The 27,296-nt window shown below is 28.8% G+C and overlaps 5 protein-coding genes across 9 annotated transcripts; 2 read left to right on the top strand and 3 right to left on the bottom strand.

Annotated features, from left to right (window-relative positions):
- Positions 1-94: 94 nt before the first annotated feature.
- Positions 95-9,172, bottom strand: LOC127071267 (glycerol-3-phosphate acyltransferase 1, mitochondrial). Of its 5 annotated transcripts, XM_051010346.1 has the most exons (14): positions 7,747-9,169; positions 7,489-7,605; positions 4,931-5,049; positions 4,482-4,660; positions 3,210-3,362; positions 2,739-3,133; positions 2,236-2,659; positions 1,985-2,153; positions 1,718-1,902; positions 1,456-1,639; positions 1,176-1,396; positions 1,009-1,119; positions 732-924; positions 95-651 (listed from the first exon to the last, which is right to left on the bottom strand). In XM_051010346.1, exons 2-14 carry the CDS (start codon positions 7,566-7,568, stop codon positions 464-466), a joined length of 2,601 nt encoding a protein of 866 aa, XP_050866303.1. In that variant the 5' UTR covers positions 7,569-7,605; positions 7,747-9,169; the 3' UTR covers positions 95-463. The 5 variants fall into 5 exon arrangements, with proteins under 5 accessions (XP_050866303.1, XP_050866304.1, XP_050866307.1 ...); XM_051010347.1 differs by having other exon boundaries at positions 1,176-1,243; positions 7,489-9,172; XM_051010350.1 differs by lacking the exons at positions 4,482-4,660; positions 4,931-5,049; positions 7,489-7,605; positions 7,747-9,169 and adding an exon at positions 4,106-4,335.
- Positions 9,173-11,900: 2,728 nt separating this feature from the next.
- On the bottom strand, positions 11,901-14,989 carry LOC127071279 (V-type proton ATPase subunit B). Its single transcript, XM_051010373.1, has 4 exons — positions 14,692-14,989; positions 13,673-14,139; positions 12,927-13,592; positions 11,901-12,816 (listed from the first exon to the last, which is right to left on the bottom strand). The coding sequence occupies exons 1-4, from the start codon at positions 14,777-14,779 to the stop codon at positions 12,550-12,552; spliced, it is 1,488 nt and encodes a 495-aa protein (XP_050866330.1). The 5' UTR covers positions 14,780-14,989; the 3' UTR covers positions 11,901-12,549.
- An 814-nt stretch (positions 14,990-15,803) lies between these two features.
- On the top strand, positions 15,804-20,889 carry LOC127071280 (4-hydroxybutyrate coenzyme A transferase-like). The gene is made up of 6 exons (XM_051010374.1): positions 15,804-16,420; positions 18,821-18,973; positions 19,149-19,388; positions 19,469-19,873; positions 19,963-20,229; positions 20,304-20,889. Exons 1-6 carry the CDS (start codon positions 16,219-16,221, stop codon positions 20,486-20,488), a joined length of 1,452 nt encoding a protein of 483 aa, XP_050866331.1. The 5' UTR covers positions 15,804-16,218; the 3' UTR covers positions 20,489-20,889.
- A 147-nt stretch (positions 20,890-21,036) lies between these two features.
- LOC127071282 (4-hydroxybutyrate coenzyme A transferase-like) lies at positions 21,037-23,724 on the top strand. The gene is made up of 7 exons (XM_051010377.1): positions 21,037-21,650; positions 21,768-21,920; positions 22,017-22,256; positions 22,341-22,745; positions 22,821-23,087; positions 23,173-23,408; positions 23,503-23,724. Exons 1-6 carry the CDS (start codon positions 21,497-21,499, stop codon positions 23,361-23,363), a joined length of 1,410 nt encoding a protein of 469 aa, XP_050866334.1. The 5' UTR covers positions 21,037-21,496; the 3' UTR covers positions 23,364-23,408; positions 23,503-23,724.
- Positions 23,722-26,058, bottom strand: LOC127071281 (TGF-beta-activated kinase 1 and MAP3K7-binding protein 1-like). Its single transcript, XM_051010376.1, has 6 exons — positions 25,763-26,058; positions 25,287-25,524; positions 25,091-25,223; positions 24,777-25,017; positions 24,409-24,665; positions 23,722-24,343 (listed from the first exon to the last, which is right to left on the bottom strand). Exons 1-6 carry the CDS (start codon positions 25,851-25,853, stop codon positions 23,885-23,887), a joined length of 1,419 nt encoding a protein of 472 aa, XP_050866333.1. The 5' UTR covers positions 25,854-26,058; the 3' UTR covers positions 23,722-23,884.
- Positions 26,059-27,296: the final 1,238 nt, after the last annotated feature.

Raw genomic sequence — 27,296 nt, 5'->3', positions numbered from 1 at the left:
TTTTCATTTATATTTTAATTTTACTCGTCTTTTTGAGTTATTTTCTTTGTTATTTTATTCATAAAAAATAAATTTGAATGAGATTTAAACAAAATAAAATAATAGCATTTTTATCAATGAAGTAATTATAAATCGATATTCAGTAACATAATATCACATTACGAGTTTGACACGCATTTGCTATGATACAGTGAAAGCTCATATATATATATACATACACATATACATACACACATATATATATATATTAAGCTTCGCGCAGTAAACCTTGAAACTGTACAAACATATTTTAATAAGAAAGTACTAACTATTAACTTCGTATATATATCATGCGAGGATTTTTGACATCTTTTTTTATAAATTTACAGAATATCATCTAAAAAGTCTTACAAAATATACTTCACGGCTTAGAAAAACTATATACAATATTTTATATAATTTTGTCTTGTAATATGAAAAGAAATCACTCCGTATTTCTGGTCCATTTAAACGCTGCTATATCTTGATAAAATGGTTTTATAGCTGCATCTGTATCATAGTCTAATTTTAAATAAAATATTTTAATATTTTCTTGAAGAAGACATTCTAAGATATTCCACTTTTCAAAAAGTTTAAAAGAATTCTTAATAGGATCAACACATAAACTTTCACCTGAAATAACAACATAAAGTTTTGTAACTAAATGAAAATTTTGTTATTGCACAAGTAGATTTTTATTAAATATTATTTACCATAACTAACGATACCACGGTCCAAATTTGTTTTTATTTCACTTAAAACTTCATGAAGCAAATCCCTTTCAGATAAAGATCTTCCCACTAATTTTCTCAAAGTAAACGCACTCAATGTATATGTATCAATTAATGGGCGTAACAGTGTATGTAAAAATTCCATACGCGTAGAGTTTTCCGGATCTAAGTTAAGCTGAAAAGTAAAATGGACTATAAAAAACAAGTTAATATCAGTAGATTAATATTTTTATATTAAAACGAAACCAAATTTCTTTACCTTGTATTGAATATTCCTTATACGATTTCTGTTAGAATATTCTTCATCTGAACTATCATCAAAATTTTGTGCATATCTTCTGCTCCATATTTCTTCTTCCATATAATTTTCCTACAGTGTAATTTTCATTATAATAAGATAATATCTCAAATTTTATATAAATTTACCTCGTTTAAAGAAATTATTCCTGTATATGAAAGCTCTTCTATAGTTGTTATAATGAAGTCCTCAAGGTCTTGACATGGTTTGCAAAAAATAAATTCATATCTTAATATATCACAAAGTTTAAGTGTTCTCTTAACCAAAACATCTTGGAGGAATATTATATTGTTTTTAGAAATTATTGGATTTTCTTTTCGAGACTGCAATTCAGCATACAAAGCTGTTACTGAAAATATAAATATAGGTGAGAAAATAATATGGACTTGGGATGAAATATGTTCTTACCTATAGCACTCTCCATAATGTAATGAGGTAGCATAGAATTGCTGTAATATGATAATTCGATTACATTTGGTAATATCGATACAGGACGAATTGCAATGACATTTGATTTGATAAGCTGTCCATCCACAGCTTCTGTTATTTCTTGTCGTTGTTGCTTAACTAATCCTGGGCCCAAGATATCCAACTGGAAATGAGAAATTTACATATTTCTCTATTCTCATTAATTTAATTTTCAGAGAAGAAATAATTTTATGTTCCTAACTGCGTGATTTATAATGTCAATGCTTTCGCCAGAAAATGCCATATCCACGTGTTTCCATTCAAATTCTCTTCTGATTACATCAAATGATTCCACCAATTTGTCTAATGTACATCCATCTCTGAATTTATTTAACAGTAAACAAGCAACAACATTTGTTGACATAATAGGAGTAGATTTTGAGCAATCTGAAAAATAAATTAATCATTACTAATCAACCTCAATTGAAATGTTTATCAACAACAATTTACATATAATTATTTTACATACCATATACAACATGACGCGCAATGTTATCAACTAATTGACGATGTTCTTCTACTACGAAATCTGTTCCATATAAAGATGAATTAGACATTGTGTACTTGAGAATCTTTTTTTCTATTGGATTTTTTACACTTAATTTATTTTGTTGTGCCTGAAATGACTTCAACATTTCCTAGTAACAAATAAATTTATAAATTTTTAAACATTTGTATAAAATGTATAGAAAATTATTAGATTTAATATCTTTTGCTTACTCTAAGTGAAAATGGTTGACAAAAATCAATTTTGACAATGCCATAATTTCCCATTAATGTAGACCATATAGCTTTTATCGTTGATCCAAATGTTTCCATTTTTTTGGGTTGTCCTAATTGTTCTCTCACAAAATTTCCATCGACTAGACGTTCATAGTTCATTGAAATTGGTATTACTAAAGCATCCTCAATTGTACCATCCATATAGGCATCTACAATTACACTTAGGATGCCACCTTTTGGCATGCATGGTTTACCAGTTCTTGTTCTACCACCTTCCACAAAAAATTCTATATTATGGCCAGCTCGAAGGCTTTCCATAATATATGTATGAAGAATAGCGCGATAAAGAACATCTTTACGACCTGCAGATGGGTCAATACGGCGTTTTATAAAGAAAGCACCTAAACCTCTAAGAAGCCACCTATTTGAAATTTAAATAATTCTTATTTATAAATATTTTTCATTAACACGCACGTACACGTCAGAAAAGTAGAACATACCCAAAAATAGGAATTTTTAAATTATCACCAGCTGCTATCAATGGATTTCTGATATTATGCATAAGAAGAATAAAACTTATCATAACATAATCCAAATGACTACGATGTAGAGGTAGAAAAATTAAAGGTAAACCAGAATCGTTTGCCTTTTTCAATATTTCTATTTGTGATGGTAGAAGAACAGCTGATTGTATGAAACAAGGTAATAATTTGTAAAGAACCCACGCAGTAATCTTAAGTAGTGTATTACTAATTCTGCTTTCCATCTGTAAAAGTATTGTTTTAGCTCTATCTTTAGCCTTCGTCATGGCCTGCTTTTCATTAGAGCCATCATTACTAGCTGTTTCCCAAGCAGCTAATTTGATAGCTTCCTTTAATCTCTCATCGTTCAATACCTAAAAGAAATGTTATTTATTATTTCTGAATCAAATCTTTCTTAACAAATTAAAAAAATATATGAATATTACTTACTGTCTCTGTTAATCTTGGATAATAATATGTCTTAAAATTGTAAACATAAGACAAATGACAAAAAAGTTTAGAAAATAATCCAGGACCAGAATCTACCATCAATATATTCACACCAAATGGCTGTTGGTTGTTAACCGTATTGACTAAAGAATCCTATAAAGGAAGTTATAGAAAACGAATTAATGATAAAATATTTCTAAAACAATAAATATATGAGGAGATATATATACACATCATAATATTATTGAATTATATTGTTTAAAAATTTATTTAAATTGCTTCCATTTATATTCAGTTTTTGCTTTAAAAATTAAAAAAAAAATACTGTTATTAAGTATTGCATTTAAACTTGCATAAAACTCTCATATTAGATAACTTACACTTTTTGCATAATTATGAATTACCACGATGCGAAACCAGCGTGATAGAAATCCATGTTGTTCTTCATACATGTTTTAATAATATTACGATTTTTCTACTCTTATAAAAAGAGAGAAAGAAAGTGAGAAAAAGAGAAATTACAAATTATATATAAACACACATTTTCTGCTGTTTTCTTTTATCATTACAGGATATTACTACCAAACAATCTCAATTATTGAAGAACATTTAGAAAAACGTAAAATTTATAAATTGTTATATGCTAGAACAATTACAGATTTTGATGTTACTATTTTACGATTACATAATTTTAAAATACTCCTTGCAAATACTTTGAAATTAATATAATAAAAATATCGTTTAACTAAACTCTTAATTTGCCTAATATAGGTAAATAACAGATTTTTAAAACTGTCAAAATAAAATAAATAATATTTTCAATTAGATATTTAAGATAAATACATATATGATCCTCATATTTATCGAAGTACAATCACACGTGTAATAAGTTGTACCATGAAATATATGTTATATACCATAAAACTATGATAATCAGATCTTTAGTAAAAATCAAACAGAAAATTCGAAATATACGCGATTAAATATGCGACAACCATACGTCTCGAGCAAAGCGTATTTATAGTATAGCGACGTAATAAATGCGATCTCCTATCCACAGAGAGAGAGAGAAAGAGAGAGAGAGAGAGAGATCGAGAAAAAGAGAGAGAGAGAGAGAAAGACTAACTTGACTATTTTTCCAACATGTCATACTATTAGTAATGCGATCTCTCTGGATATACATATCTACATTCTGTAACTTTTCTCAATTTTATATAAATAAATAAATAAATATATATATATAAAAGAAAAAAAAAAGAAAAAATCACTTACTCTAGACGACGGTGTACAACTACGGCAACAATAATGCAAGAACGAAGTCTTCGGTGCGAATAACGGTATTAGCGGTTCGGACTCCTTAATTCTGTACAAGGAGCTCTCTCTTATTCTCCTAGCTTGTTCTCTATCATGAAATTTTTTCCTTTGATACTGCTGTCCGGCACGTCGAAGATCTAAAATATGTTTTCTTATGTTACAATCAAGTTTCTATTTTTCAGTAAATAATTTCGTGTAATGCGATATTTATTTTAATCGATTGAAAGAAAATTATTAGAACGATTTAATTATAACGTGTGAGTCACGTAACTCGTTTTAAATCTTTGAAATTTGAATCTTTTTTTCTTTTTCTTTTTTGCTTCTATCAAAAATTTACAATAACACTTTTCTACAATACTTTCGCATAACGAGTTATATAATTCACCTCAAATATGTATTTATCATACCGCCTAAAGTAAATGGAGATGCAGTTGCTTCGGTATTTCGTCTCACATCGGCCCTGCTTTCCCATTTTTCATAAACTTCTTGAAGACGCATGAAAAGTACATCTACCATATTTGTAGCTCTGTAAAAAAAAAAAGAAAAAGAAAATGAGAAAAAAATATGGAGGAAAAAAACAAAAAAGAATTAAAAAAAATACAAAATAAAAGAACATATAAAAAATAAATTTCTCATAGTGCATAATACGTATATAAAAATTGATCGTAAAATATCGTAGACTTTTGTCGAACCGATAAAATACCATAATCGTAATCAACAATTATATAATTCGGAAATAAGTTTCTATTCATAATTACAAATTATAATCTTGGGATAATAATCTTATTTACGCTTTACGTTTCTTATAAGAAAAATAGTATTTTCGCATTAACTTTTGAATAATAGCCGTATTATGCATCTTTGTTAATAAAAAATTCATTGTATCAGCATTATAAGTTCTATTATGATTTTTAAATGCATATTCAAATGCAATACGAATAGAATTAACTTTTTGTAACGTCATGTTATTTTTAAGTCACGTACATAACTATATATATGTACACATGCATGTATTCCTATTCCTTTGAATTTCATTTTATTTTATCGCTATAAAACTGTTGGTTTATGTACAAAGTTTTTAGTATTCTTTTTTTTAATATATATTTATATATTTCATATATATTTCAAAACATAACATTAGAAATTTATTATCTCGATGTACACAAACATTTTTCTCATTAAACAGATATATATCTAATATAAAAATGGAAAATATTATAACATTCGATGTTTTTTTTATTTACTGGAGTTGTTATGGACTTAGTGAAGGTCGCTTCAAGGTTAATTTTCTCTCTTTTTTTTTTTTTTTTAATTTTTATTTTAATAGAAAACAATATTTTTCCATAATGGCAACATATTCTATATTAAAAAAAAAATAAAAAAAATAAAATAAAAAGAAAGAAAAAGAAAAAAAGAATAAATCCAAGTAAATATTGCCTGAAATTATTTTTCATTTCCAATTCGAGAAAATAATTTGGTTATAGTGGGTTAAGATTAAACTGTATCTGATATCTTTATCGTTTTTACTTATTTTTTTGGATAAACATTTATATGAAATTTTATTATCCCTAAGTATACTTGCTATTTTTGAACGTCCCATTAATGGATATTAAACCACGAATGTATTATTACTATTATTATTATTATTATTATTATTATTATTATTATTGAGTACATACTTCCTTTGTCACGTAGTAACAAGTTATACTATTACTATAATGCTTAGTAATCATAAATCGTAAAAGTGGGAGGAGGGGAAAAATAGGGAGAAAAAAGAAATCAAAGTAGTCAAACGTTCGTTATTTAATATTAATCTCATTAATATAATTATCGCCATTTTACCGAAGTTTATCTATGGGTAATATAAGAGGAATCATATCATGGTTTTTATTCAATAAACTCTAACACGATCTAAAAATGATCGATATCTATAAAATGTTAATACGTCATTAATTCATTTCCAAGATAAAGTAAGAAAGAAAGAAAGAAAGAAAGAAAGAAAGAAAGAAAGAAAAAGAGAGAGAGAGAGAGAGTCCTTGGAACTAGAAGGATTTATTAGCTGAGATGATGCGGTTGCAGAATCATGAAATCGTCAAATCGGAAAAAGAACACTCGGCTGCGCAATGTTTTTTTTTTCCTTTCAATATCGAATGACACTTATGTAAACAAGATATTATATTTTATTGAATCTCTCGAGAATGGAATATAGAATCTATCGAGATAATTATATATCAATATTTTCATATACCAGATTCGGAAATTTTTTAGAAATATTTTTATTTGAGTAATATGTAATAGAAAAAAAAAGAAAGTTAAAAATTATCCCCTCCATGATATATTGGATAAACGAGAAAAATCATTTTAAATTAGATAAATCGCAATTCGTATAGGACACTTTGTATTTGTTAAGAATAATACATTGATAAGACTGATAAAAGACGCATAACAATAACCGTCAAAGTCCATGGAAATAAAGATTACGCGCAGATTGTAGTAAGAAAATAAAGGAATGAAGAAAGGAGAAGAACGGAATACAAAACTAACAAACTGTAATCTTGAATCGAGACAGTTGCTTTTTTTTCTTCCGTTTGGAAAATTTCCCGCGTTTAGTCTTGAAATTCAAGAAAAAAAGAAAAAAAAAGCGGGAGAGAGAGAGAGAGAGAGAGAGAGAGAGAGCAAGAGAGAGAGAGAGAGAGAGAGAGAGAGAGAGAGAGAAAGAGAAAGGAAAGAAGAAAGCGGAAACACGTGATCAGTTTCATTCTTGTTTCTAATTCGAACGATTTCATGTTGCCATGAAACATATGATTTATCAAACCCTTCATTTCGAGAATAAATTTTTTGAATCATACGACACGAATACGATTTCTAAAAGTTATAGAGTGGAAAATGTTCTACACGTCACCATAATGCACTACAATTTCTTTTTCGAATTAATTAATCGCACGCAGTATCATAATATTATTACCTGACATTGAAAAAGTAGTAAAGCACCCCACAGAAGACGAAAATCTCGATGAGACCGTCCATTGTTCCGCCGATGAGCATCGGGTTCCAAAGAAAAAAAAAACTATGATTCTAATTTCTAAAAAGAAAGAGAGAGAAAGAGAGAGAAAGAGAGAGAGAGAGAGAGAGAGAGAGAGGGTGGTAGGAGGGGAAGAAAAAAGAAAAAGAAAAAAAAAGGAGGATAAAATTCTTCTTGAACTATTTGCACTTTTATTCTCACTTTTCTATTCGTTCGAAGGAACGTTTTCTCTCTCTCTTTTTATTTATTTTCTTTCCTCCCTAGAAAAAGAACACTTCTTTTTCCGAAATCCTATGTTCCTTCCGCACGTGGCTTCGATCGGGTACTGTTACCATTTACTCCCACAATCGCGCGGCGAACGAATTAATTCGGCATTTATCGTGTATATCTGACGAGCTGACGTAGTATACAATAAAAGACGACGATGGAAAAACGTCACATGGAACGCTCACATAAAGAAAAAAAAGTCAATGAGTTTTTGATACCCCCCCGTAACTTCTCCGATTACTTTTTTCTTTATTTTTTTCTGATTTTTTTTTCTTCTGTCTCTTTTTTTTCTCTCTCTCTTCTTTTTTTTTTTTTTTTTTGTTTCTTTTGCTTCACAGATTCTCGTCTTTTTCCCTTGGCGATGACGCGAGTTTTTAACGACGATTTGGCACGATACTATATCCCCTGACTTTCTATCGGTTTGCGTTAAGTAACAACACCACCACCGCCACAACCACCACCACCACCATCATCACCACCACCACCACCACCGATACCAACACCATCACCACCTCCTCCCGTCGATCCTTCTCCTCGAGAGAGTCCGAGAACAGTTCACTGACTTTTCGATACACGACTGAACGAACGAACGAACGTACGTACAAGCGAACTTGTGAATGCCCTTCTTGAGTTCTGATGGCATTCAATGGTATTCTTATTAAGACATTTTTCTATTTCATCTTCCTAACGTATCTTATTTTTTTCTTTGATTATGACTCTCTCTGTCTTTCTCTCTTAGTTTCTTTCTCACATTAAACGCGATCGATATTAATCGTTAAAAGTTTCGATCTTTCTACGATATTTCTTCTCGATCTTCTTCTTTTTTTTTTTTTGTTATATTGCCTAAATAATCCAAATATTGTCTCTAGCGTTTTTTTCTGATACGTCTTTAAAAACGGCGCTGCTTTTAAATATATCGATAAACTGTCGTTTCTATATTGATATCGACAAGCCGTACCATTTTAAACCGATTACGGAACGAAGACAAATTTTTGATAAAAAGTTGCCAAATATCGATTGTGTAATAGTCTTTCTGTATATTATTCACAAGAACGCTTATCATTAATGTTTTTCTCTTATCCTATCAGTTAAAAATAAATATACATATGTATATACATATATAACATACATACACACATATATATATGTATAGTATATAGTATATTCGTGATGGGATTTAACATGTAGTCAGACACGTTCATCAATTATTCCGTTTATCCAATTGAATGAGTAGCAAGCAAACAAAAAGAAAAAAATATATTGCAGTGGTAAAAATAAAAAAGAAAAGAAAATGATGTAAAAAATAAAAGCACGTCTAAAAAAAAAAAAACAGAAAAATTCACAGAACTTGGGTTAAGAAAAAAGAAAAAAGAAATATGAAGTATAATATTAAAGATTTACGATAAGATTTGAAACGTACGCGACGAGGATCGTTCCGTAACTGCGCTCGGACCTAAAAGCAATACAGCGATTGTAGTGAAAGGTCGCGTCGTCATAGCATCATTAAAAAGTACGTTCGACATGAGATTCTCATACCATGATTCTCATCCTCATCGTTCCCTCACACTATCTTACGCGAGAAATATTATTGTAATAAGAGATAACAACGAAAAGAAAGAAAAAGAACGAAGAAAAAAATAAAAATAAAAAAACGGAAAAAGAAAGAAAGAAAGAAAGAAAGAAAGAAAAGAAAGAAAAAACAACTACAAATCGAAATGCGTACATTTTGAAAAGATATCGTGCTCGCGCGCCTGCTATCGCTTAGCTTTTCATTGGTCAACGTAACATGGCGTTACTTTCGAACGACCAATCAACTTTATGATGACGACGTGCTATCGCACAAGGCAAAACCTTGTGACTGTACACGAAAAGTATGTTCAAAAGTAGAAATGATTGAGAATTGTTGATAGGTAACAATTCTATAAATAAGTTCATATTCAAAATAATGCAACATTGAAGCATTGAAGAAATGAATTCTTTTTTTGGCGCAAAAAAAAAACAAAAAAAAAGAAAGAAAGAAAGAAAGAAAGAAAAGAGGAAGAACAAAAAACGAATTAAATTGACCGAATTCATTTTACAAGAGATATTTGCAAAAAAAAAATACCTTGTTTCGTATTATATAAAGACATTTAATTTTCGCATGACTCTTGCGCTATACTTAAAGTAAGACGATGCGTGTAAATTGCTTCGATTTCTTAATTTCTGTCCTCATTGTCAACGTTATACGAATGTAGACGACGAAAGGTAATTTAAGATAGCGTGGATGGTGTACGAATTAGGTGGATATTGTTCGTGCATGTTTTCTGTATATGTTTGTGAGTACGCGTGTGTATGTGTATGCGCGTGTGCATATGTATGCACGACTTATAAATTAATCCTATTGAAAGCCATTAGCGTTTTATGCCGGACGTTATTGTGTGTCAATCTGTTAAGAATGCATTAAGATTCTTCATCTATCCCCCCACTCCTCATTCGTTCGTCGATGTACGATGTATATATATTATATATATATATATATATATATATACACACTATGTACACGTATATTTATGGAAAAAGTCTTTCTACTATGTTACTACGTTTTTTAAATTAAATTTTTAAAAAATATTAGTTTACTTATTAAATATAATTATCTTTGTTTCTAAAAATATCTTTAAACGACATATTTAGAAATATTTAAATATAATTGTTTGAATAATACTTTTCTTCTTTCGTCGCATAATATATTTGTGTATAACGTATGTTAGGAAAGACTATCTTGACAGAAAGAAGGAAAATCGTGACAACTTTTACCATTTTCTTCTCGGTTGATCGCTGTTAGAAAGCGTACGACATGATAGCCATGCTTGCATTGTAAATCGAAGTATTTAAATATATAATGTCATTCAAGTGGTAGAAAAATCGGTTTGCTTTTAACATTATCATACAATATGTCACTATGTATTTAAAATTATTAACAGTTGATTGAACCCTTCATGCATTATATAATTTTTTAGTTGCTTTTAATGAACAAATCCAATGTATAATCTAATCTAAAATAATTCATCGTGTAAAATTTCGCGGCATATATATATATATATATATATATATATGAAAACACGGATGTGTGTATATATATATATATATATATGAGGTCAAATATATATTTAAATACGTTATATTATCAAATTGAATATTTTTCTATATGACCAACGAATAACAATCTTTTTATACAAATAAATATTTATGTAAAATGCAATTCTATATATATACATACATATATATATGCACACACGCACACACACATGTATAAAATGCATGTATGTGTATATGTATGTAGTTATAATTTCTGTTTTAGATTGAATGATTATTTTGAAATAAACGAAATATTTATTTTTTTAATTCCGTTAAAATTTTTTTTTAAACATACTCGACCTTCTGGCGACAAAGGTTTTACAAATATTACTTTTTATATTTTCAATAAACGAAATATTCATCCATTTTATTGTATGTATGTAAATTAAGTAAAAAGAAAACTAATGTTTTAAAGATCATAGTATTTAAAAAATTGTCTAATATCATTATATTATGATCACGCATGCGATTGAAGCATAACCTATTTCTATAGAAAAAAATTTTGTATGAATAATGAATATAAATGTTCGCTTTACCTGAAGTCAATTTTTATTTTTATAATGATCTTCTTTCTTATTTTTGAATCACTGAGATATAATATTCAATAGATGTGAAAATACCTATACATGAAATATAATCACGTTTATTTATATCTTGCAACACGCCATACTTGTTTTGTTTGTTTGAATTAAAGTTCACCTCGAAATAATAAATGTCCTTACTGAAGTTGCCGCGGCAAAATTATCTATGAAAATAAAATTGAAATATCATATACGTCTACACTTGTATATTATAATATTAAAAAAAAATACATATATATGTATATTGAAAACATCCCATTAAATAAGCTTAATGCAGTGTGTAAATAAAAAAAAAAAAAGAAAAGTTTTTTCTTTTTGGAGACGAGTGTATTACTTCGTTTGCTATATTTCACGTTTGAATTTTTATAAAAAATATAATATTAAAAGTAAACATTTTTAAGGCATTTCTTCAATTTTCTATTTTTCACATATACATTTATGAACAATACATCTTTATATTTTACATAACATTGTAGAATAACTACCTGTACATAGGTATTATTAAATGTAAGCTTTTTGGAATGGACACAAAGCATTTCAAAAGTTCTTATTATAATACAAAGTGCACACATGTAAAGTATCTTCAAAGATATATTCTTCTGCACTATATGAATACTGAATATTATATATTACATTTTACAATTAAAATTTTCTGTGAATAAAAATGAACAATCTAAAATAAGATTGCACTTTTTTGTTCAAAACAAATTTCTTTCTATATACCAACATATTTTATCTTTATGTCATATAAAGTATTCTCATGCAAAATATAATTTCATATACCATTCTAAAATTGATGTGCTAACATTTAAGAATTATGTTAGACTTCTATTAAATATTAGAGTACATCTCATATTTCATAATTCAACAAAAACTTTTTTTTCTTTTTTTATGTAATGGCATAAATTGTTTTCAATAACATATTATAATTATATATAGTTGTACAACCAAATAAAGATCTGACTTTAAGTGAACGCATGTATCTTATTGTTTTAGAGTGGTCACTTAATATGAGGTGCTTTAAATCATAGATTAATGAAAATTAATGACGAGAATCTCTTGGATAAAACTCAGCAAGAGTACTGGTTGGGATTCTTTTAAGCATTTCCTTGGGGAAAATACGAAGTAATTGCCAACCAATATCCAATGATTCAAAAACTGTACGATTTTCATAACTTCCTTGGGAAATGAAATTCTTCTCAAACTTCGTTAAGAATTCCAAATATAACAAATCATCAGGAGTTAAAGCTTCTTCTCCTACGACTGCTTTCATAGCTTGCACATCTTTGCCAATAGCATAACATGCATACTGAAATATAATTATTGATTGATTTATTTTGAAAAAACAAATCTAATAGTTAAATCAAAAAGACCAGTTAATATCAATTTTAATATATTCATATAATTAATGACACTTACCAGTTGATTTGAAACGTCAGAATGATCCTTTCGTGTCATTCCCTCTCCAATAGCAGATTTCATCAGACGAGAAAGTGATGGAAGCACATTTATTGGTGGATAAATTTGTCTGTTATGTAATTGACGATCCACGTATATTTGTCCTTCGGTAATATATCCAGTCAAATCAGGAATAGGATGCGTAATATCATCATTTGGCATAGTAAGAATTGGAATTTGAGTAATAGAACCATTACGTCCTTCAACTCGTCCTGCTCTTTCATAGATGGTTGCCAAATCTGTGTACATATAACCAGGGAAACCACGTCTACCAGGTACTTCCTCTCGCGCTGCCGATACTTCTCTAAGTGCTTCAGCATATGAAGACATATCAGTGAGAATAACTAGCACGTGCTTCTCGCATTGATATGCTAAGAATTCAGCAGTTGTCAAGGCTAATCGCGGTGTAATAATTCTCTCAATAGTAGGATCATTAGCTAAATTTAAGAAAAGACAGACATTCTCCATAGAGCCATTTTCCTCAAAATCTTGTTTAAAGAATCGCGCGGTTTCCATATTTACACCCATAGCTGCGAATACTATGGCAAAGTTATCTTCATGAGAGTCTAAAACTGATTTTCCTGGTACTTTAACAAGACCAGCTTGACGACAAATTTGTGCAGCAATCTATCAAAATATAAAATAAAAAATTAAAATATAGATATTAAATAAATTTGTACAAACAGTTAAAAAGTAAATATCATTACTTCATTATGGGGAAGACCAGCAGCAGAAAAAATAGGGATCTTTTGACCACGAGCAATAGAGTTCATGACATCTATAGCTGAAATTCCAGTTTGTATCATTTCCTCTGGATAAATACGTGACCAGGGATTAATGGGTTGTCCATCAATGTCTAAGAAATCTTCAGCAAGAATAGGCGGACCCTTGTCTATTGGCTTTCCAGATCCATTGAATACACGACCCAGCATATCCTCCGATACCGGTGTTCGAAGGATATCACCAGTGAATTCACAATGAGTGTTTCTTGCATCTATCCCAGAAGTACCTTCAAATACTTGTACTACAGCTTTAGAACCAGAAACTTCCAAAACTTGTCCAGATCGTAAGGATCCATCTGACAGTTTTAATTGTACAATTTCAGCATATTTTGGAAATTTAACTTCATCCAATATCACCAATGGTCCATTGACGCCAGAAACGGTTCTATAAGCTGAAAAAATTATGATTGTTGTTTAATAATGACAATGTCAAGTAAGGGTATAAAACATTTTATTTCATTGTAGTACATTATCATCATAATAAAATTGACAATTTTAGGTTACATGTATTATTTGTATAAAATCATTCAAATGGAATTGATAAAATATATCGTTCGTATTTCTGCAAATATAATGTCACGAATATATCGAAGAACATTAGTAATATTAAAATATCACGAAGTTCCAAAATTACAGACAACATATAGTCATCGATAGTCACATGACGCGTGAACGATTCCGAAAATATAAAAATTTCGAATTAATACATGATATTTGGATATAATGAAATAGCAAAATTAAAATGTATGTAGTTAAAACGCATAACGGAATAATTATATATAAATGTGAATAAATCAGGAAAGAAAGAAAGTCAAATTTATGGAATCAGCTGACTTGGTCGTAGATCGATTAAATGCTACGCCCAGTTTAACGTAGATGCTTCGTTCGAAAGGCAACTTTTATCGTAAATCTTGAAATTTTTATAAACAAACAATTGTACTTACTAAGCCGAGGTTGAGAAACGAAATCTCTAGAAACAGCCAAAACATGTTCTTGAACCGCTTGGCGATTGCCAATAGTTTTCGAATACATTTTTCACAAAAAAGAACGTATACCTCTGCTCTGTGCTAAATCCACTGAGTAGCAGAAGATACTGCTACTACTACGTCGATGAAAAGAGAGACAGACTGAGTGTCTTGAAGTGGAGGGATGGAGGGGAGAGCAGAGGATCGAAGCAGCACTATTCGCATTTATGATTTATATAAGAAAACTGATAGAATCTTTGTGAATATCGTCTCGTACAAAATTTTATTTTTTACATATAATACTATTGTTTTAAAATTTATAAAGGAAAGCTACGTTTAAAAATAAAATATAAGTTATTTATTTCTTCGAGTGACAAGGATGAAGAGAAGGCACGTGGGATCACGTGTCACGAACTAGGTAACTCATAGTACGTTTTAATAACGACATTTTGACTGGCAGAAATAAAATCCAATCGCTGTAAAAATTATTTCTTTTAAATAATTTAAAATATATTTTTTCGGATAATAAGAACAAAAAATTTACCAAGTGCGAAGATTTTTTTTCATCTTTTCTTCAACTCGCTCGTTTTCCTTCGTTAAGTTACCGACTGGACAATGACGATTTTTCAAACGAATTTTCTTTTCTTTTTTTTTTCTAAACTCTAATTACATTATCGTCGACAATTTCTAGCAATAAATAACAAAAATGTTAAACGTCGTATTGCATTTTTAATTAGCATATCAAAATTGCTACTGTATATATCAAATCAATTAGTACGATATTGACGTACATAACACACACACACACGCGCGCGTTATGTATTCAGAAATAATAAATCAATAAAATCAAAATACGAAAAGAGCTCTAATACGAAAATAGATTTTAATGAGAAATTGAATAAATAAAAAAAAAAAGAAAATAATAAGAAGAAAAAGTGTAAAAGATTAATCCCAAAAAAAAATTTTATGATTTGGATAAAATTTATTGTATGGGGTGCTCGTGATCGTAGTTACGGGCAGAAATTGCGCCCTTTCTTCGAGCGACTTGTTTGATGCAAGATGATACGTACGATCCTGGTCTTGCAACAAAACTGAACTGCAGTAAGAGACGCGACGAGTATGTGGTAAGACACGGTGTAGAGTGTTTCGTAGGCGATACGTAGAACAAGGAAAAGTAAAAGAAGAAGAAGAAGAAGAAGAAGAAGAAAAGAGAAAGGAAAACAACGAACGAACGAACACGAAGAGACAACTTCGCAACGTGATAACGACAAGTGACAGAGCTTTAAAGACTAGCTTTATTTTCGTTTCTTTCGTTAAATATTCTTTGTTCGTATTACCTTTGACAAACCTCTTAGTCATTGTCGTGTTTTATATACATATTCCTCCATTTGTGCTTACACGTACATACATACGTTACCTACGCAATATAAATATATAACATTTTGATTGTGTAGTCGTTGAAAGAACTAAGAAAAAAGAAAAGAAAAGAAATTTGGATCTGTAATAATGGCAGCATTCAAACGAATAACCGGCTTGACAAAGGCCCTTGCATCTATGACAACATCTACGACACGAATTTCTTGCCTACCTGCAATCAAGAAAAACTACTTTACCTACGTAAATGAACCATCAATGCCAATACCTGGAAAGGAACCCTGTTGGTTGAAAACTGCCGACGAAGCTATAGAACAGGCCTGTCTTGATTCAGGTAATGATTATTTTACATCTGTTTTATGATAAAAGAACAATGAATTAATTTGTTTAGGTATCTCTTTACTTAAGTACGTATCATGTATATGTTATGAATCATACTATTTGATTGGTCATAGTCGATGTGTGTGTGTGTGTGTGTATGTGTGTGTGTATGTAACGGTTTTACGTTTTTGAAACATAGAGTGAAATCTTAACCATACTTTATAAAATTTTCATTTAGAAACTTGACTGTTATTTTGATAAAACAGTAATGATAAAAACGGCGAACTTAGAACAGTCAATAATATGTTAACATCGATTAGTAGATATGACCTATAAGCTATAATATCTATCACGATAAAATATCTGTTTTTCTTGATTAATTAAAATTATTAAAATGTTATTTAATATATCAATATTATTTGATATATTATTGCTGAATATCTTTCATCTCGTTGTTTAACCGTGATCGTAAATGTAATTTTATTTTATTTTATTTTATTTATTTATTTATTTTTTTTTCTTTTTTTTTATAACAAATTATAAGTAGTTCTTCTTTCTTCCTTTTTTTTTTTTAATTCGTATTTTTAAATTACCGATTTCTTTTACTCAACAAGTTATAAGATTTATTAAAACTTACGCCGACGTTATTGTTAGTCGTTCGAATTAAACAATCGTATTCCTTTGTTGATCTAGGGAAGGAAATATTAGTTTTTTTTTTTTCTTATTCATTTCAGATAAAGTTCAATATAATTAAAGAAAAGAGTAATGGATGTATTTACATGACATTGATAAGAAAAGTGAAAAAAAGAAGAAAAAGAAGGAAGGAAAAAAAATATCATCCGCTGTTTGTTACACTATCTCGGAACAAATCCATTATTTCATTTTTAATCAAATCACTTGCAATTCATTCTTTGAACGATATAAAATTTATTATCGTATTACGTTAAATTATCTAATTTCTCTTAATCTAATCATTAAGAAAAAAAAAAAAGATAAATTTATGGTTTATATTGAAAAAAACGCAAAAAAATGAATCAAACGATTCAAGGTTATTCTTTGTATCTTGTAATATACAAATATTTTGAATTCTATTTTTACTTCACTTTGTTGATAAATCTTTCTATGCTTTTCTTAAATGGCATATTCGATCGATTATGCAATTTAATTTATTTCAAAGAAGTTAAAACAAACGAAGAATTTTTTTATATAATTTATTTCTTTGGAAAGTATATACATATACAATTTTGATGGATGAAGAGAAAATTAGAAAATCTAACGTAACACGTATCGTATGCTACATATATACGTATGTATTTTTATCGGTACGATGGCAATGGAAGCTTGTAATAGAAGATTCAATGTTTTATATCGTCTATATACATTTATCCGGTCAATTGAAAACGATTACCTATTAAAGAAATATGCTCGCGTAATTTTTTTTTCTTTTTTCTTTTTATTATTATTATTATTATTATAACAAATTATATTCCACGTACATAAAGGCAGTAAAAATTATATTATTTGGATTTTATGATCGCGGTATTGTGTTATGTAAGTTTTATTCATACATAGATCAAAGATGATATTGTTAATTAAATATTCGAGTTTTATATATTCGCATTTAATATTTCGAGTTAAATAAATAAATACATACATAGATATATACATAAAAATATATGATAGAGATTTAAGTATTTGTATGATAATGTAAGTATAATTTCGATTCTCCCTCTCTTTCTCTCTCTCTTTCTCTCTCTCTCTCTCTGTTGTGTGGGTGTGGGCGTGTTTATAAAAATAGTATTTTATATATATATATATAGAAAAGATGATGGGATATTTACCCAGAAAAATCTACAAATATATCTCACATGTTCTACATCGATTAATAATTAACAGAAAAAAAATCGTTACATTCCCAAAACAAAATTACTATATATAAAAATGATTGATCGATTTTAAACGTTCGGTCATTTCAATCAACGTTAAGAATCGATTACTTACGATCGAATTTAAAAAATTTTTTCAACGAATTATATTATTGAAGTAACGTATCGACTTTATAAAAGGAAATTTTATAGCCAACTATTCGCGATCTGTAAATTTGCGTATTAAGCCTTGACACACATACGTCGATATCTGATCAATATGTACCAAAATCTACATATGCGAACGACAAAGTTTTGTATTTTTTTTTAGATCTCAATAAATTAATATATTCATTTAAACTTTTTAAATGTACTCTAAATGTAATATTATTACATAATATATTTTATATTATCATATGCTTCACAGATATTAACATATCTTTGAGGATTTGAATGTGATATATTTTTCTCTACTTAATTAAAATAGATGTTATTATGTCAATGATATTAATTTGACGTATAAATGAGATATATTTATTTGTTTGTAGATCAGATAGTATTTATTCAAGGAGCAGCAGCTACACCGATTGAATCAATAAGAGCAATGACTGACTACGGAGTGCGATGCGATGTGAGAAATGTACGTTTATATCACATGCATCTTGAAGGACCAGCACCATTTGCTAAACCAGAGAACGCAAGTATGAAGCTGACAGGATCATAGTTATTTTTACAAAAATTTATATCAAGTTATTTGACAACTTAGTATTTAAAAACTCGTTGAAATATTCATGAATCATCATCAGTAAGAAAAGTGTAAGCTAATGTAACCACATAGCACTTTGATGATCTAAGGAAAACTTCATTTGTACATAGAGCATTTTAGATCCATGAGTTTATTCATTGGTGGCAATGTAAGGGGTGCAGTTAATGAGGGTAATGCAGATTGCGTTCCTATATATCTACATGAAATTCCAAAGTTATTTAAGCTGGGATACATAAAACCTAATATTGCTCTAATTCATGTAAGTCCACCCGATTGCCATGGTTATTGTTCTCTTGGAACTAGTGTAGACTGTGTACGCTCTGCTATAAGTAATTCCAAATATATCGTAGGTAAATTTGCAAAATTTTAAATCGATCTTTATTAATCTTATTGTAATAGAAAATTTAAATAATTTTATTTTGTTGTACAGCATTGGTAAATAAACATATGCCAAGAACATTTGGGGATGCTATAGTACATGTCAGTCATATAGATTATGCTGTACAACATGATGTGCAATTGCCAACGCATCCTGCAAAAAAGCCTTCGAAGGAAGAAGAACAAATCGGCAAAAATATTGCTGAACATTTAATTTTAGATGGTGCCACATTACAATTGGGTATTGGTAGCATTCCTGATGCAGTGCTATCAAACTTAACTAATCATAAGGATCTAGGTATTCACAGTGAAATGTTCAGTGATGGTGTTTTACAACTTGTAGAAAAAGGATGTATCACAAATAACCAAAAAACCATGCATAAAGGTCGTATTGTAGGATCATTTTGTATTGGTACAGAAAAATTATATGAATTTATGAACGATAATCCTTTTATAGGTATGTTTACAAATTCTTTATTAATCATTTACTTGTTATATCCATTGTCATCATCGTTTCACAATAATTAAAAAATATTTATTTTACAGAAATGTTAATGGTAGATTATGTTAATGATCCCAAAATAGTTGCTAAACAACCAAAAATGACAGCAATTAATTCTTGCATAGAAGTCGATCTTACTGGTCAAATTTGTTCTGATAGTATTGGTACTAGAATGTATTCAGGTTTTGGTGGCCAATTAGACTTTATTAGTGGAGCAGCTATGGCAGATGATAATTGTGGGAAGCCAATCATAGCTTTACAATCAATGACTAAAAAGGGTGAAAGCAAAATTTTGCCAGTATTAAAATTAGGCAAGTTCTTATTACAAAGTACTAAGTATCATTATATATTGTTTTTTACTTAATAACGAACGATTTGTTAATAGGTGCTGGTGTAGTTACTAATAGAGCAGTTGTTCGTTATATTGTAACGGAACAAGGAATCGCAAGTTTGTTTGGCAAGAGTCTACAACAAAGAGCGTATGAATTAATTAAAGTAGCTCATCCATCTCATAAAGAATCATTAGAAAAAGCTGCATTCGAACGTTTAAAAGTAATGCCAGCGCCATAAATTATGCACGAATTTTACATGGAAAGTTATACATATATATACATATTTGTACATATATGTATATATATATATATGTGTGTATATGTCTCTATATATATATGTATATATATATATACACACAAACATACATACAAATATCATTTATTGTCTCTAGTTTTTTTTCTCAATATTTTTTTAACGAATGGAGATAAATATTATAAGAGTATTAAGAGACAAAAGAAATGTACAGCTTAATCCGTATCAAATTATGTCGTAACACATTATTTCGCAATTTTGTTATACATGTTAAATAATTATTCCAAAATGTCTACAGACAATATATTAAATTTAAAAATAAGTAATTTTTAAAGCTGGAATTATAGCATTTGAAGCACATTAAATATTTCCATGTAAACATTTTTTATATACAGTTTTTAGATGTTTCTTTACATATATTAATTGTAATAAATGAAGAAGTCATCGTATTCGAAAAAAAAAATACACGAGGTTAAAAAATTTTACGTTACTGTTATTTTACATATAACTATATTATAATATTTTTGCTTTATACAAAAAAAAAAGAAAAGAAAAAGGTCTGTAGAATTTTTTGTAAGTTACTGATAAAAACAACTTATTTTATTTTTTTATTGAAAGCTACCAAGATTTCGTTTTATAAGAAACTTTTTAATGATAGTAGTATTAGGAAAAACAAAAAATACTATCAATTATTATATCAAATATAATTCGTACATGATCGATATTGAAATATCGCAATAAGCCTACTACGATCATAAAATAAAAATCAAACACCGATATCCCCGATTTTCAAATAGCAATCGTGGAGATGGTAACGGTATAAGCCTCGGTATATTTACGTTTGTCATTGATGGAATTTTAGAGCATGATTTATCTAAATTTCTACGTAATTATATGGCATGATCAACGTAGCCACAAAAAATTTATGAAGTCTATATTCACATAATTAATATATTATTCATAACATACAAATTTTTCTTGTATCCGTGAAAAATGTTTCGAAATATTGATTCAACGTTTAAAAAACTACGATCATCACAACAAATCAATCTCGGTGGAATAAGGCATATACGGGAACCATTTCAACCATTAAAACGTTGTCCACGATGGGTTTGTGTAGAAGACGCTATAAAAATAATAAATTCAGGTAAACGATAATTTTCTTTTTATAAAACAGATAATAAATTCAACTCGTTTATAAATTATTTTATTCGTAGGTAACTTTCGTTTTGTAATTATATACCGATGAATTTTATTATTTTAGAACATCTAGTATTTATACAAGGAGGTGCAGCTACTCCGCTGGAATTAGTAAGGGCTATGACAGAACATGGTGTATGTAATAATTTACGTGGCGTTCGGTTGATACATATGGCTTTAGAGGGCGATGCACCCTTTGCCAATCCTGAATTTGAAAGTATAATTAATCGAACACTAAAAATTATCATCGCTATAACAAATCATTTATTATATCCATGTTCAATCTGATAAATATAATTCTGTCTATTTTAAGAACACTTTAGATCAATTAGTCTTTATATTGGCGCAAATGTTAGAGAAGCTGTTAATGAAGGCAGAGCAGATTGCATTCCATTATTTTTACACGAGGCACCAAAGCTATTTTATGAACAAAGAATTGCTCCCGATGTTGCTTTGATACATGTTAGCGCACCCGACCCACGTGGATTTTGTTCACTTGGTGTTAGCGTAGATTGTACACGTGCAGCTATTTGTACAGCCAAAGTCATAATTGGTTGGTAGATCAAACAATTTTTTTTTTATTTTTTATTATTTTAAGATTATAATTTCATGTAGAACATTCATTTGATTTATGCAGCGCAAGTTAATGAACATATGCCAAGATCATTTGGTGACACTGTTATACATTCTAGTCACATCGATTGGGCAGTCAAATACGATTGTCCATTACCTTGTGTAGCAAGTACTGCGCCTAACGATATTGAATTAGAAATTGGCAAATTCATAGCACAAAGATTGGTAGAAGATGGTGCAACTTTGCAGCTTGGTATAGGAAACATTCCTGATGCCGTACTATGTGCTTTGGTCAATCATAAAGATCTTGGTATACATTCTGAAATAATCGGTGATACGATAGTGGATCTTGTTGAAAGAGGGAACATTACAAATAAAAATAAGATCAAACATAGGGGTCGTCTAGTTGCCTCCTTAGGAATTGGTACTAAGAGACTTTACGATTTCTTGCATAACAATCCTTTCGTTGGTAAGTCTATATTTATTACTTTGCATTTAAGATAAAAAATGATGATCCTTAATACGTACAATTCTTTTTTAACAGAAATGCTAGCGATTAATTACGTCAATGATACACGAGTAATATCTATGCAACCAAAAATGACTGCCATTAATTCCTGCATTGAAATGGACATTACTGGACAAGTATGTTCCGATAGTTTGGGCTGTAAAATGTATTCTGGTTTTGGTGGTCAACTTGATTTTATACGAGGTGCAGCATTAGGCCAAGATGGTAGAGGAAAAGCTATCATAGCATTCCCATCTATTACAAGCAAAGGAGAAAGCAAGATACAAGCAGTACTGAAACTCGGTATACTTTAATAAAGATTACAATATATTCTTTAATCTAAAGGAATCTGAATAAATAATAATTGAAGTAAACGAATTGATTATAGGTGCTGGAGTTGTTACTACAAGAGCACATGTTCATTATGTTGTAACAGAGCATGGTATTGCTCAATTATTTGGTAAAACATTGCGTCAAAGAGCTAATGCATTAATTCAGATAGCACATCCTGATCACAGAGAATGTCTTGAAAAGGCTGCATTTGAAAGACTAAAAACTATGCCAACTAAATATCTGTGAAAGAAAATGTTTAAGAATTATATTGTCAAAGATAAATTTATTAAAGTAATGTCAATATTTTTTCCATGGATGTCAATATAAATCTTTTTATAAGTCAGGGAAATATATTCTAAATGATAAAATGAAATTTTTTTTCCAGATCATGCTCAAAATTGTTACCAAAAAAATGACACTGTGTATGTCTACTCTGTTTACGACTCTGTCTACAAAATAATTTTCTTCCGATTCTGTCTACACGAATGCAAAACAATTTTCTTCAAAATTAATGGTTTCCAATATTATATTCATTATCCATTATTATAAATTTATATAAATGAGATCAATCACATGTACAACGAAATAAATAATAAGTTAGCAATAAGTATACGAAAATTCTTATATTTCATTTATGGTACATTTTTTAAAGAAAAAAAAATAAAATAAAATGAACTGGCAAAAGAAATCTATATGGTAAGCAATATACAAAGCTATTATTAGTAACATATTTAAGATAATTTTCTTTGAGTTTATTTTATAATATACTAAAAATTTATTCCTTCTGGCAAAGTACCCTCTTTTCTTCTTTTCTCTACATTTTCAAAATATTCGGAAAAATTAACATAAGGCTTTATTCTCGCATTTCTATCTGTTGGTCTTACGCTAGACGAAGTTACATCGGAAGCAGTCGATGTTTCACTCGTTGATATATCAAAATTTGTTTCCATAACAACGGAACTTGTATTTGAACAATCATCGTTGTCCGTTAATGTACTTATTGGTGCTGTTTGAACTATTGGATTAAATCTAACTGCTTGACCCGTTGGACTTTTTAAGGCATGTGGTAGAGGGAAATTGAAATTTCGTACAAAAAGAGTAATATCGTCTCGTTTGCCGGTAGTTAAAGTACTTTGCGAGTTACTCATATTAACGTCATGATGAATTCTTACAATTTTATCAACTACAGCTTGAGCAACACCCGTCAATGTTGATTGAATGCGAAACTAAAATCCGTATAATATTAATAAAAAATCTTTTAAGACGTTACATAACTTATCATTTTAAATACCTGTTCAACAGCCATAAGAGCCAATTCCTTATTGACTTGATCAGTCCCTGTTGCTTCTTCCAATGATTTATAAAGTCCACGAGACATTAGTAGTAAAAATCTACAGGAATCATCTAGCTCTATTCCACCATGAATTTCTGGTTCTGCTATAATAGGTTCTGCTTTAGCAGATGCTAGTTCTTCAAATTCTCTATATCCACCTTTAACAAGATAATTTCCAAGACAACGTGTATTTTCTTGATTTCCAAGGTGAGAACCTTAAATATCATTGACAGCTCTTAATAATTTTTCTGAAACAGATTTGTTATAGTATGTATAAAAATATATCGTTTTTACATACGTGTCTGCTGTATTTATAATGAACGCACCTTGTCTGATAGAATCAGTATCTAAACCTAGATGGGATAAACGTAGAAGTTCATCCTCATTCCGTAAATCATGATCAACACTTAGCTGGATAACTCTTAATACTTGATTATCATCTGTTTTACATAATAAGGCTCTGCTATCTCCGACATTCGCAACATATAATCTACCACCATATACAAGTGCAACCACAGCACTTGTTCCTGCCGATAACTCACAATTTAATGAATTTAATTTGTCGACCTATCGATAAATAACTATAATAATCAATATGATGAGAATATCATCTTTAATAAATAATAGTAAGACTACTAACCAAATGAGGAAATTTTTGATAAGTTTCATAAGAATTTAATCCATCAGGAATATCAAATTGTAAACTAGTACGTTCGGCTAATAAATCTCCTATGGAATCTAAATATCCACGTTCTACTGCTATAAATGCTTGTCTGAAATAGGATACGAAATAATAAAAAATTATATTCTTCAAGTTATCAGTTTTTAATACTTACCTAAGAACTTCCTTTACTTCCTCATCCGTAGATTTACCGGTTAACTGTCCAAGTAAAATCTCTGCTGCCATTCGTTGCATAGCAAAATTAGCAGCTTTTGTCCCTTCATGACCATCGAATACACCATACAGGAAAGTAGTATCATCATATTTACAATGAAAGCTACGATCTTCAAATGGATGTTCTTCTTGGCGATATCCATCTTCTCGGTAAATTTGATTTGTAGAAAATCCTACGCCTGAACGATTAAATATATCCTAATATTATTTTATATCTCAGTTGAACATATAACATATAAGCATAATACTCGTTATTATATGTCAAATGAATAATTACAATATACTATATATAATATACAATATACTATAATTATAATAATCCTATTAGCACACATGTATTTTGATTGAATAAAAATTGAAGTACAATGTTGATTAAAATATAAACAAGTGAAGAAATAAAAATTTTTCAATACATACCAGATTGTTTACAAACAGGTAAATCATCTGTCCAGTTGTATTGAGTATCTTGGAATGGCATTATGTTTATGCACTTTGCCCTTGATGGCATTTTATAAAATTTCACTTTATGACGAAATACGTATAATGAAATAAATTTAAAAATATGCTAAATATAAAAAAAATATTATCGCGTTATAAGAGGACATAACGAAGCTCTGAAACTTAAAAAATGATATACATTTTTTATCAAATTTTCACAAAACTTATTTGAGAAAATTAAGTTTACTTTCTAAGATAATTTCGTATTATCTACTGTGGATAACTGTGATAATTTAGATATTTTCCATTTTTTAATATAGAGTACGCTAGTGAACTGTTACTAATGAGAATTATAGCAGCAAAATAAGTATATATATCGCATTGAACATCATATGTACATATGTACATGCATGATGCACACATCACACATGTGTGCGCGCGCATCATCGTATATATTTTTTTATTATTTAAATGTTTTCTTCGAAAATCATTAAAGATCAATTGTATTCAATCGGTCTTATGATATTATAAAAATTGTTTAATTCCAATTGAAAAAAACCACAAGGTAAAATATGATCAGTTCGTAGTTTTCTTTAATAATTATGTGTTCTAAAAAAGATTGATTTCAAAGTCCGCCAATAATGAAAATTGTTAAAACAATTAACTTCCAATTAAATACATAATACAATTCAACTTATCATACATCTATTTATGAAGCAAATATCAGATAAATGATTATACTGAACATTTTTCTATAATAAAATTAATTATGATTTATTGCAAATAAAATGCGTCATCTTTAATTCTTCATTTCCACGTATCAATATACTTTCTCTTACAACTATCGTTTGACTAAAAAAATTCCTAATCAAAGATTAATTAAAAAACTTTTGTGTTATTGATTTACTTATTTATGAAATATTAAAATTATATTATGATACGATTGTATAAAAATAAACATTTATATCAATATTGTATTTTATAATAGTTTGAAGTTAATAACAAAAAACTGAATATTATATAATAAAATATTATAATGAATATAAATAAAGTAGTAAATAACAAATATATTTATATTATTTCATGAGATATCATGTAAATCATTCTTTAAAATTAATAAGTATCGATAGTAACTAGCTTGCGTTATATAAGACAAATCATAAAAAAAAGTCATATTAAGAGGAACCAATTAATGATATTCAAGCATTGATTAGTTGTTTTCAAGGTGAACAGCTTTTTATTAATCGATTCAATAAATACGAAATATAGTGTTTCTTTGTCATATGATATTATTTATAGCAATATAGATACTATAAGTAAAGAAATATCGAACATTAAAGTTACATTTTTAATGATCTTCTTTGATCTTTTAATAATCATTAAAGATAAATGAAAAACTCTTATGAACTTTATATATATATATATATATATATATCTATAAATAACGGATCGGTTAATATTTTCCCTGCAATTTATAAAAATTGTATTCTGCAGTTAATAAAAAAATAATTAT

This window comes from Vespula vulgaris, chromosome 21 (assembly GCF_905475345.1).
Source record: "Vespula vulgaris chromosome 21, iyVesVulg1.1, whole genome shotgun sequence".
NCBI classification, from domain to species: Eukaryota; Metazoa; Arthropoda; class Insecta; order Hymenoptera; family Vespidae; genus Vespula; species Vespula vulgaris.
Note: the sequence above shows the minus strand (reverse complement) of the source record. Positions and strands in the feature narration are given on the sequence as shown.